This window comes from Eublepharis macularius, chromosome 19, assembly GCF_028583425.1.
Source record: "Eublepharis macularius isolate TG4126 chromosome 19, MPM_Emac_v1.0, whole genome shotgun sequence".
Taxonomy (NCBI): Eukaryota; Metazoa; Chordata; class Lepidosauria; order Squamata; family Eublepharidae; genus Eublepharis; species Eublepharis macularius.
This window is the reverse complement of record NC_072808.1, coordinates 16,663,212-16,675,370: the sequence shown is the minus strand read 5'-3', so window position 1 is coordinate 16,675,370 and position 12,159 is coordinate 16,663,212. Positions and strand designations below refer to the sequence as shown.

Sequence of the window (12,159 nt, the reverse complement as noted above, 5' to 3'; positions counted from 1 at the left end):
GTTAACTGCTAACTTATGTCCTCTCAAACATGTGTAAAGTTTTATTGGAATAGACTGTATAATTGTATTTCAAAGCACATGTTCAATGCACCATACATTTGGATGATCCAAGAAACAAACAAACAAACCTAATTCACCTAACGTATCTCAAAGAACAGAAAGAAATTAAGCAAGGTATCATGTGTAGAACTACTCAATTGCTTGTTCAGTTTTTTGCCTAACCACTGATGTCACATTCTCTCTATAACTCCTTGCTTGCTTTTTAAATAAAAATGCAACATCGAGAGGAAAGTGAGAAAGATATGCTATTTTTACCAGCATGCTGGAGAAGATTTCCTGAAAAGTCACCAAGGAATAATACAAGATAGTTGAAGTTCGTGCTGTAAGTCACTGAGGCAGTCCCAACTTAAGCAGTGTTATTTAAAACAAACCCTCAGCCCGCTAAACATTGAGCAGCACAATGCTTCTTTCCCCCAACAATAGCTCTTGGTTACACAGGGTCAGCCTCAACCCCCTAAGGGATTGATCCTTCTCTCACCTTGGCTGCTTCAACGTTCCCTTCTTCCAGTTCTTGGAAATCATGGACTTCTTGTGCGCTTGTGCTGTAATGGAGCTGCAGCTCTTCCAGTCTACGCTTCCTCACTTCCACCTGATGCTTCACGTTATTTAACTGATTGATTTTCTCACACAGCCGATGGGAGATGACCTGAATGGCACCCTTATGGATAGAGGGGAAAGGAGAGGGTTGAGAGGATTCTGGACAGTCAACTCACTTAGGTGAAGATGGTATAGAATTGCCTTGAAAAGGCCAACAGCTGCTTTGCTTCCCGTTTCTTTTGTTCTGCTTGTGATTCTGGTCAAACAGATGCTCTGCAGTTTTTTTTAAACAACTCAAAAGCCTGCAAAATCTGTTTGCTAGCAGAGGTGACAATTTCCTCTCTTCATAATTGTTATCAGCTGGTTGTAGATGGTTTAGTTTTATAATGCAAAACTTTAAATGAAATACCTGCACGCCAGAGACAAATGAGATACAAGTGTTCATCTGCATCTGCCTGATAGGAATTTATATATTTAGTTGGTTTAGTTTACATAGCAGAGCAATTTAGTCAGAAGCGTTTAAACCCTTGCAAACGTGCATTAAATAATCCTCAGACAAAATTCATAGAAAGATAGAACTTACAGTTTATTGTAGCAGATTTCTTCCATAGCAGTATCTTCTGGTAATAAGAAGGGAGAGATCCTAATCTAAAGAGTTACATTCCCTAGTCTATGCCATGGCCTGAAACCAGGCAGCGAGGCTGTAAGTGGGTCTGTGAACAAAAGAAAGGGCTCCATAAGGAGCATGGTGGCTTTACATCCTTCTCTTTGGAAGAGCATGAGGGAAGGTGTGAAATCTCCCAAGAGGCACAGAGGCAAGAGAGGAGGAGTCAGTAGGCATTCCCACCTTAGACAAGAGAGTGGCAGATTGCTAGACTTATACATTACATTCCAATAGACATGCAGCACCCCCCAGTGTCCAAAGGCAGGCTGAGTCGCCTATTCCAACACTGCCCACCAGCCAGACCCTGCAGCATCCTAAGCTGGTATATTCCAGGCTCAGCCACAGGAACAAAAAGTGGAACCTTCAGAAATCCGCCCTGAGCCTGCTTGGGGGGAGGGAGGAATATAAATACGATAAAATAAAAATAAAATAATAAAATGACCGAGAAAACAAACCCAAACTGCATTTGGAAACCTAGCTCAGAACAGACAGAGGGGGCAGCAAGGCTGTGGCACGGCCATAACACCGCTGAGGACCCAATAAGCCAAGGTAGAGGAGCCTCTTTTGCGGGAACAGGGAAGAACATTGGTCATGTTGTCTGCTGGAGTAAGAGGGGGAAAAATGTCTCCAAGCCTCCATCGCCACGTACCTAAGAAATGCTCTGTGTACAGCTTTGAGTGCTTCATGCCCCTGGTCATTTATTGAGCCACTGGGCAGCATGACCTTTAATTCTGTTCAACTGCTGAGCCCGTGTTTCCTACAGCATTGCCACAGAGGCCCAGAGCATTCTCATTATGAACAGCAGTCCCTCTTTTAAACAACCTTCACCCCCCCCCAGGGTGGAGGGGAGAACTATTCTTGATCTTAGAGACAACAAAGATAAAAAGCAAAAGGCCAAGCCCATTTTTCCCTGGCCACTTCTGGAGTTCAGATAATCCAAGCTATCTTCTCTCTGAGTTAGTCTTTCCTTTTTCTCGTTTTATGTTGCAAGCCTCTGCTATGATATTTGTGATTTGGGGAGTCTCTATCTGCATTCCCAACAATACAATTCCCAAACTATACAATACTTTGATCACCTACCTCTGCGCTTTTATGTCTCACAGATCCTTGTTCACAGGGATGCTCTTGGAATGCAACCTTGATGATTTTCTCCTCTCCCTACAAAAATCAGATGCCCGCAATCGTCTTGTGAAAGACTCTCTTTAAACAAGAAGCATACATGAAGGAGAGGGGAGGGTAGGAACATCAAACAAACCAAACCTCATCCAACCTTCCCCTCTCCATTTGTCACAAACGTTGGAAATGCTTTCAACAGGGGGAGGGGCTGTGGCTCAGGGAAGAGCCTCTGCTTTGCATGCAGAATCTCAGGTTCAATCCCCAGCAGCTCCAATTATAAAAGGCCAGGCAGCAGGTGACGTGAAAGGCCTTTGTCTGAGACCCTGGGGAACTTCTGCCTATCTGATTAGGCAATACCAACCTTGACGGACCAAGGGTCTGATTCAGTACAAGGCAGCTTCATTTCAGTACAATTGCCCAAGATGTTCAGTTAAGTAAGCAATATAATTTCAAGTGACCAACAAATCTACCATGCAAAGGGAACTAGTTAGCAGCAGTCTGCTCAAGGACAAATCTTTTTTGTTTGCCATGTCAAGAAAGGTCTAATCACAACTGTGCAGCATTTGAAATAAATATATTTAACTGCCAGAACCTTATTAGTGGTGATTGCCTTGAACATTTTTCAAACAGAAAAGTGAATCTCTGATAGGCCTTTTTTGCATGGACGACTTTTGTCAGTTCTGGCCCCATTCTGTGTTGGGTTTTCTTTCTGAATTCTTCACACTTAACTCCCTTTTCAGATTTCAATGTGGTGTTTTCAAGGTTTTCTGTGCCAACTCTGCACACGTTTCCCTTCACTGTGTTTTTTTCCTCACTGTTAGTGCCTTAATGCTGGGCGCCCTTGGCCATCATAACATCATAACGTGATTGGGGATACGCGAAAAAGTTTTTTAAAAGCTCCTCCCTACTGGGAAATTACCAGCCAGCTCCCAGCTCAGTTCCTAGCTGATTTCATTGATTACATGTATCATAGGCACTTCTGGCATCCTGACCTGGATAGCCCAAGTGAGCCTGCTCTTCTCAGATCTCAGAAGCTAAGCAGGGTTGGCCTTGGTGAGTAACTGGATGGGAGACCTACAACCAAGACAAAGGTTGCAGAGGCAGGCGATGGCAAACCATTTTATTCTCTCAACAATCCTATGAGGTAGCTTAGGCTGAGAGCTAAGCTACAAGAGACAAATTACACAAGGAGGAGCATGTGAAAGGAGCGGCAACGTTAGCCAGGAAGCTGAATTCTAAAAGAGATTGGGAGGCTTTGTCAATTTCTCCTCTCTACAGAGCCAGAGGCCTCTTAAAAAGGCAAGTGAAACTGACAGAGCCTTCTGGAGGCAAAGAGGAAATTAACAAACCCACTGAGCAGTAGAGAGGAGAAATTAACAAAGCCGGTATCTTTTAAAACTCAAGCTTCCTGGCTAACATTGCGACTTCCTTCACATGCTCCTTGTGTAATCCATCTCTTGTAGCTTGGCTCTGAGTGTGCGATTGGCTCAAGGTCACTCAGCAAGCTTCCAGAGCACAGTGGGGATTTGAAAATGGGTCTCCCAAATCATAGCACAACATTGTAACCATTGTTTTGGCAAGTGCGTGACAAGGAGTAGTACAATCTTTTTTTTTTAAATTAACATTTAAATACCATGTGGCAGTTTTCCATTATGCTCAAAGCAGCCCAGTCCCCTTTCTGCTGTCCATAGGGAGAGGAGTGACAGCTGTCTCAAGGCTGGACAGGCACAGAAGTGAATAACGGCAGAGCAGCCATAGCCAGCAGTGACAATGGTCAAAGGAGGTGCACTCAATGAAGGGGGCACTGAGTATAGCAGAATGTTGCACGAAACCTGAAACAGGCAGTAGGTGGTAAACAAAAGAGTAAAATCATACTGCACTGGGAGACAATGAGTCAAAGGGCAGAAGAATATCTTGCAGCTTGTTCAGCAGCTACTGATAAAGGATCACCTTTGTTTCCATCCCTGCCAAGTAACTTGGCAACTAGGAAAGAACTATAAAAGCAGAAACACAGATCCGAGAATGAAAGGGCTTTGGATCCATGCTTCCATAAGTTGGTATCATAAGTTCTGCTCCTTATTTTCCTATGTCAGTGAGAGTGTCCGTTTATCCTGGATCAGAGCATAGCTAGGAAGCTTACCGCTAGGAGATCTGCCAGCTTCTGACGCAGTTTCTTATTCTCCTGCCTCAGTCGCAATATTGTCTCCCTGTTCTTCTTGATGTTCCATTGGGAGTTCTCGTAAAAGGCTTTCCGGTCACCTTCTGTAGCAAACACAAAGGAAAGTGCTCTGTTCACAACCAACTTATTGTTAATATTAAAAGCTATGACAAACTGGGTCAGGAACTTAAAAAAAAGGACACAATATTTAACATTCAGGTCAATCAGACCGATTGTGGTATTGTGACCTTGGTCTGGAAATTTGTAGCATAACTTATAACATCACAAATGCGTAAAACATAAAGTGGTGTGGAAAGGGAGAAAATTAAAGGAATATTTTAAATTTAAATTAATAACAATAACATTCAATTTATGTACCGCCCTTCAGGACAACTTAACCCCCATTCAGAGTGGTTTACAAAGTGTGTTATTATCCTGATCCTGTGAGGTGGGTGGAGCTGAGAGAGCTCTGAGAGAGCTGCGACTGACCCAAGGTTACCCAGCTGGCTTCAAGCGGAGGAGTGGGGAATCAAACCTGGCTCTCCAGATTAGTGTCCTGCCGTTCTTAATTTCTACACCAAGCTGGCAGGCTGGAGACTGGGGTGGTGTGTGTGGAGAGTCCTTTTCCAGCAGGTCAAAGATCTTCAAGCACAGTAGTGGGAGGACTGGCCCATTCAAGGTCACCTTTCCACCCTGAATGGAAAAATGTAACGTGTATCTAATGTGGGTCCTTTTCCAAGCTATTCCATCTATAGCTGCTTGACAGGTACCTTGGGAGCTCTTACAAATAAAAAGATTGCTCAAGATGGGTAGTCGTGTTAGTCTGTCTCCCATTCAGAGTGGTTTACAAAGTGTGTTGCTGTTATTCTCACAGTAATCATCCTGTGAGGTGGGTGGGACTGAGAGAGTTCCAACTAACCCAAGGTCAACCAGCTGGCTTCAAGCGCAGGAGTGGAGAATCAAACCCAGTTTTCCAGATTAGAGTCCCACCACTCTTAACCACTACCTCTGCCCACTAAACTTGCCTGTGGCCCTTCACATGCAGGTTGCTAACTCTGTATTGAGAAATTTCTGGAGATTTGATGGCAGACTCAGGGAAAGACGAGTCAGCAGGGGCTAGGGTTGCATTCCAGGTTGGGAAATTACTGGATTTGGGGGGGGGGTGAGGTTGGAGTGGGGGGGGGGTTGAGAGGAGAGGGGTCTCAGCAGGGCACAATACTGTTTGTCAGTAGACCACAACCCATAGTTGCCTTTCTGCCTAAGGAGAACTGCTGAGAAGGCTGAGCTTTTCCACTTGCCAGCCCCACCCCTGCCTGCTCAACACTGGAGAACTGCTGCTCTACCTTGCGCTTGAGGAGGCAAACATGTTTTCTCTCAGTTGCCACTTATAACAGAAATGCCAGTCCTGTTTCGTTTTATCCATTGTTGGTTAATTAAGAGTTGCATTTTATAGGATGTTTATGCTTATTGAGTGTTCTCATTGAACGTTATCGTAACCCACCCTGAGCCTGACTGCAGGGAAGGCGCGCTATAATTCAAATAAATGAATGGAGTCCACTCTTCAAAAGCAAACATTTTCTCCAGGGCAACTGATCTCTGTCGGCTGGAAATCAGTTGTAATTCCAAGAGATCTCCAGCCACCCCCTGGAGGCTGGCAACCGTAGCAGGGGCATGATGCCATAGAGTCCATTCTCCAAAGCTGTGATTTTCCCCAATGGGAGTGGTGTCTATAATCTGGATATGGGTTGTAACCATGGGCCCTCCAGGCCTTGCCCTGAAATCTCCAGGAATTTGCAGTCCTAGAGTTGGTAACCCAACCTCGTAGGAGTTATTTTGTATGGGCCAAAACGGCTGTTCTTCCCCCATGTGAGGTCTCATTGGAGAGCCAATAGGAGGAAAGGAAGAAATCGACTCTGGCCAATCAGGACGCAGGACCCTCCCTAAAGCCCGGCCTCCGTGTTCTGCGGAGAAATTGTGGCGGGAAGATCGATAAACACGCTTGCCAACTGCGGCTTGAGAAATTCCTGGAGCGATGAGGGTGAAGCCTGGAGAAGGTTCGGGGAGGGGGACTATTGCCGCAGAGCTCCCCCCTCCAGAGCAACCATTTTCTCCAGGGGGACTGATCTCTGTGGCCTGGAGTTGTACTTCTGGGCGGTCTCCAGGCCCCACCGGGAGGTTGGCAGCCCTCCTCCCTCACCGAAGAGCTGGATCTTGTTCTGCAGCTGCAAGATCTGCTCGTGCACGGGCGGCTTGAGGCCGTCCAGGGGCATGGCGGCGAAGCTCGGCCGCCGCCTCAGCTTTTTCCCCTCAGGCGCTCTTCGCCGCTGGCAAAGTTCCCGCCAACCGCCGCTGTCTCCATGGCAACCGATACCCACGCGGGGGGCCTATTGGCTGGGAACCTGGGCTGTGATTGGAGGAAGGCGGCATCCCCCTCCCAGGCCAGCCGTCAGAGCGGAGGGCCAACGCGAAGGAAAGGAAGCGAAAGCTCCCGCCCGATCGCCGGCCGGCCGGCCGCCCGCTGAGGCAACGAGGGGCAAGTCTCCCGCCGCTCCCGCGGCACGGCCTTGTGCGCCTGCGCAGTGGTGGGCAGTAGGAAAGGGACGGCGGACGTCAAAACGGCGGCGGCGCGTCTTCCGGCGCGGGCGGATGTGACGTTGATGCTTCCGGCTGGAGGGGCTCAGTCCGCGAGGGATTCCGTGCTTGGTAAGTGAGGGACGCCCGGGAAGGGTCCCGGTTGGTCCTGGGTGCGGAGCGGGACCTGGGCTTCCCTCGTGCAGCCCGAGGGCCGGGGGTCGTGTGCCTGCCCAGCCTGGTCCCTCTCGACCCCGGGGAGGCCGGGCGTCCCGCCTGCCTGCGCTGTGGCTGGGAGTGTCTCCTGTGCTGGAGGTAGACGCCGGGCGGGAGGGGAGGCCCCGCCCAAGACATCAAACCTCTTCTGCCCAAGCTGCTGAGCAAGATTTAGCTCTTAAGTGAGGGGTGGGCTGGCCGGGGTGGGGGGTGGGGTGGAGATAGGGCTAGTAACTGACATGAAATCCTGCCCTCAAGTCATAACGACCCGGCGAGGGTTTTCATGGCACAAGACTAACAGAGGTGGTTTGCCCTTACCTGCCTCTGCAGCCCTGGTCTTCGTTGGGAGGTCTCCCATTCATCCAGTTACTAACCAAGGCCGACCCTGCTTAGCTTCTGACATCTGATGAGATCAGGCTTACCTGGGCTATCGAGGTCAGGCACTGTCCAGGCATTATTTGGAACATGGGCACAGCTCACTTAGGCTATCCAGGTCAAGGCAAAATCATGCCCTCATCATAGCTGACTTATGGGAACTCCTGGCGAGGTTTTCATGGCAAGAGACTAACAGAGGTGGTTTGCCATTGCCTGCCTCTGCAACCCTGGTCTTCGTTGGAGGTCTCCCATCCAATTACTAACCAAGGCTGACCCTGCTTAGCTTCTGAGATCAGGGACTCCTGGCCTATCCAGGTCAGGGTTATTAACTACAGTTTGGGAAATTTCTGAAGATTTTGTGGATGGAGCTTGAAGAGGCTAGAGTCTGGGGACGGGAGGGACCTCAGCAAGGTATAATGCTGTAAAGTTCACCCTCCAAATCATCCGTTGTCTCCAGGGGAACTGATTTCTGTGGCCTGGAGATCTTTTGTAATTTTGGGTAATCTCAAGCCATTACCTAGAGGTTGATGATGCTAGGAAGGGAGATAGCAAGGTGACCAACAAATATTAAATGTGGGGCGGGGGATGCCTAGCCTCCTTATTTACGTCATTTATAGTCTGCCTTTTTCACTGACTCAAGGCAGATTACACAGTGTGAGATTAGTACAGTCAGTATCAAGGAATTCAGTAAACAATGCCATAGGATAAATAAATGCAAGTTTACGAAGACATAACATTAGCAAAAATCCAATACAGAATTGAAGAAACATTGAAACAGAGCATAAGCAATTCTTGGACTCACACTAGACTGCATGGAACTATCCAGCAGGGTCATACTTAAAGCAACAGGTAGTACATAAGGCAACATAGTGGTGAAGTCTATGGTCCCTAACTTGGTTGTGAAGCATCTCTTTTAGACCACCTCCCTACAATACAACCCTCCCCTCCTTCCCCGAAGCTTGGCCAGAGAGGGATTGTGCCCATAGATGCCTGCTTGAGCCAGAGTCACGATTGCTCCCTTTCCAGATAACTTGCTTGTTGCAGTTTCCAAAGTAACATATAAAAAAAATTAAAATGCTATAAAAACTGTTAACGATGAATAACTTCTTTAAAAACCGGGCTTAAAATGAGCCTCAGAACACAGTTCTCAGGTTAAAAGCAGACTTTAAAAGAATGTTATTAAAAGATCAGCCCCTTAAATTGAAAGCCTAGGTAAAAAGGAATGTTTTCCCCCGGTGCCCACTGAAGTGTGGGTAAGGTGCCTGGGAAGCCTGAAGGCTGGCTCCCTTACCCTCAAGTCACGTTGCACTAATCACCAGCACCTTGGATCTAATCTGGGTCAAGCTTCAGTTTATTGTTAAATATGATGTAAATATATGGAGCAGAGGTCCATCAGTGGCTATTAGCCACAGGAGATAGATGGTATTCTCTTTGTGGGGAGGTGGTGCTCTGTTGTCTTGGTGCTGGAAGGAAGGCAGTGGGAGGGCTTCTGGTGTCCTGGCCTCACTGACAGTCCTTTAGATGGCACTGGATTTCTAGCCACTGTGTGTGACAGAATGTTGGACTGGATGGGCCACTGGCCTGATCCAACATGGCTTTGCTTATGTTCTTATGTTCTTATGTTATGATTTCTGTCCCCCCCAGTTCTTCCCTGCCCCATCCGACTCAAGCAGAGGCCCTTGGGGAGTAGAGGACTTGTTTGACAAAGCCGGTGTTTGTTTACCAGCTAATTAGTTTACCAGGTAAACTAATGTTTACCAGCCTCTTAACCTTGTACCCTTGGGCTTTTTTGTTAAACTTTAAGAATCGAACCCCCCCCCCCCAAAAAAGATTACACATACTTGTCCCATTCGACAGTTAGTAATTTCTGCCTTCTAGGCATTTAAAGATACCTAGGTGTAGTCTACAGTTCAAAAATATCCATCTTTATGAGTGCTTACAACAAAGCCTTTACTGCACAAAGGTAGCGCTCCAAAGCAAGTCTGTAAGTCTCATAACGGGGCTTATTCACAGGAAAGTGGTTTTTAGGAGTGCAGACACAGAGTGCAGTCGTTTGCAGTACACTCTAGTATGGGGTGTGTTTGCAGTTTTTTCTTGAACCCTAGTAAGGTATTTGTGGTGCTACATTTGCCAGGCAAGTAAAGATGAAGCCACATTATTGGGAAGGTAAAAAATCTCATGGGATCAGCTGCTGGTTCGTCCTGGGAATGTACATTCCCCAACTCTGGAGACAATAACTGACGAGACGCTGATGTGGAACAACACTCACCCCAAAGGACCTTACTGCATGGTTGCTGTGGAGATGCTACTAGGAGCTTTCCTGTCAAGAACCGTTCCTGTTCCTGCATAGAACTGCTTGTGTAAAACTCCATTGATTTTCTGTGTAGCCCCTGGCTGCAGTGCAGTGCCATAGGCCCACAAGCTAAGTGGCTCTATGTGATTGGAAAAAAGAATGCTCCACATTTACCCACAGCTGTAAGAAATGCCCTGGTTGTAAATCTTCCCCTAAGTCGATCTTAATAGTCACGTGTAAATCTACCTTGCGGCCTGTCTCTTGTTTGGACAGCTCTTGAAATCCAACATCTCGGGGCAAGGCAAGGCTCTTCCAGCGCTAAAATGAATCACAGTCGATGGGATGGGAATGACCAGAATAAAATCATGTGATTTGTTTAAAAATACTTAGAAGAGCAAGATATACTGGTCTTGTGCAGAACTGTGAAAAAAAATATTTCAGACATCTGGTTCCGGATCATATTGTGCACTCAGCATTGTGTGGTTTTTTTCAATATAGCCCTGACCAGAGGTGCAGGTTCCCTAAGGGAGAAGGTTGGATTTCACTCCCTTTGCTCTTTTCGCTGCAAGCCCCCTCTCTCAACCTGCAGGGCAGTGTGTACACAAGGATCCAACAACGCCAACAGTCCTAATTCCAAAGATTGGAAGGCTGTGCTGGGTGTGTGTGTGTATGTAGCTTGGCGAGTATCCATGCCCCTTCTGATGCGGGATCAATAGATTCAGGACACGGTGTCTGGTTTTTCCGTTTAGAAATGTAAGGCAGGTTTTCGAATTTAAAGCTGGCGAAATAAAATGCGTTGAATTGGACTCGGTTGGTTGACTTGGGAAGAGTATAGCTTTGGAAGGGAGGGGAGGGAATCTGCTCCTTTCTTCCCCTTCCTCCCCAGAGCTCGAGAAGCCTCTGTAGAAATGGCTCCTAATTTTTCCTTTTCCCACAGGAGCTGCTGCTGCTGCTTTTGTCCTTGGATCATGCTGCTCTTGCCTCTGCTGCTGCCCTTGCTTGCTGGCCTGGCCTCTGCTGTGGAGGTGAAGAGACCCAGAGGAGTCTCCCTGACGAGTGAGTTCCAAAGGGATAGCACAGCAGGAGTCCAGTGGCACCTTAGAGACCAACAAGATTTTCAGAGGATAAGCTTTTGAGTGTCAGAGCTCCATTCTTCAGACACAGGAATGGAGATCCCTGAGCCTTTATATCCCAGCCAGAAGGTGGGAGGGTGTTGCAAGGAAGTGCATTGGGATGCAGCTTGATTAGAAGGGAGGGATGTAGCAGAGGAGAATGTCAGTGCGATGGTTCAGTGCAGCTTGATAGAGCAGAAATCAGCATCTGTAGTGAGATAAGAATCAACCTCTGAGGGTGGAGGGGGGGCTCCCGTTGTTCTGAATTTGTAAATGAACTCGGTTTCAGCTGTCTCGCATTGTAATCTTCCCTTGAAGTTTCTGTGTTTGAGGGCAGCCACTTTTAGGTCAGCAAGTGGATCGCAGTAAGCGTTCCTCTTCTGTGCTGGAATAGTGATGCTCACTACATTTTGGGATGCTTCTTCAGACTACGAACCCCTGAAGTAACAGGTGCCTCCGAAAATAGATTAGGGGGCTTGTTCATTCTGTTCCTCTTGACGTGGAGAGGGAAAGACGGGCGTCTGCTTCTCTTAAAAATCTGTGAGTTTGCTTAGTTTGGTAGCAGAGTCCTGCAGTACTTCAGAGCAGTTGCTGTTTACGTTTTTTTCCCCTAGGGATGGGGTTTCAGATGCTTCGCTAATGAGTTAGGGACCATAGACTTCATCACTATATTGCCTTACCTATTATCTGTTGCTTGAAATATGTACTCCTGTGTAATCACCTGTGCTTCATGTTGTCTAAAGTCAGTCCTAGAACTGATTATGTTCTGTTTCAGCATATCTTCAAATCTGTATTGGATACTTGCAAATGCTATGTCTTTATAAACTTGTATTTATTTTCCCTATGGCATTGTTTATGGAAATGTCCTCGACACTGTATGGAAATGTCCTTGATACTGATTGTACTAATCTCATACTCTGTAATCTGCCTTGAGTCTCAGTGAGAAAGGCGGACTATAAATGAAATAAATAAATAAATAAAAACATTTATTTTTTTAATTAAAAAGTGCAAAGTGCTCAATATAAATATACCTAAAAATTAATGACAATATTACCAG

The 12,159-nt window shown here is 46.8% G+C and overlaps 2 protein-coding genes across 2 annotated transcripts in view; one reads left to right on the top strand and one right to left on the bottom strand.

The window, feature by feature from the left end:
* Positions 1 to 7,089, bottom strand: part of ODAD3 (outer dynein arm docking complex subunit 3) — a 30,594-nt gene extending 23,505 nt beyond the window's left edge. The window contains exons 1-4 of the mRNA XM_055003354.1: positions 6,733 to 7,089; positions 4,518 to 4,639; positions 2,342 to 2,419; positions 539 to 718 (exon numbers count right to left, since the gene is read on the bottom strand). Of these exons, the coding sequence (XP_054859329.1) occupies positions 539 to 718; positions 2,342 to 2,419; positions 4,518 to 4,639; positions 6,733 to 6,805 (453 nt within the window). The 5' untranslated portion in view covers positions 6,806 to 7,089. The remainder of the gene's footprint in view (positions 1 to 538; positions 719 to 2,341; positions 2,420 to 4,517; positions 4,640 to 6,732) is intronic.
* An 89-nt stretch (positions 7,090 to 7,178) lies between these two features.
* The window catches only part of PRKCSH (protein kinase C substrate 80K-H), a 46,520-nt gene continuing 41,539 nt past the window's right edge, over positions 7,179 to 12,159 (top strand). The window contains exons 1-2 of the mRNA XM_055003355.1: positions 7,179 to 7,238; positions 10,928 to 11,046. Coding sequence (XP_054859330.1) covers positions 10,959 to 11,046 — 88 coding nt within the window. The 5' untranslated portion in view covers positions 7,179 to 7,238; positions 10,928 to 10,958. The remainder of the gene's footprint in view (positions 7,239 to 10,927; positions 11,047 to 12,159) is intronic.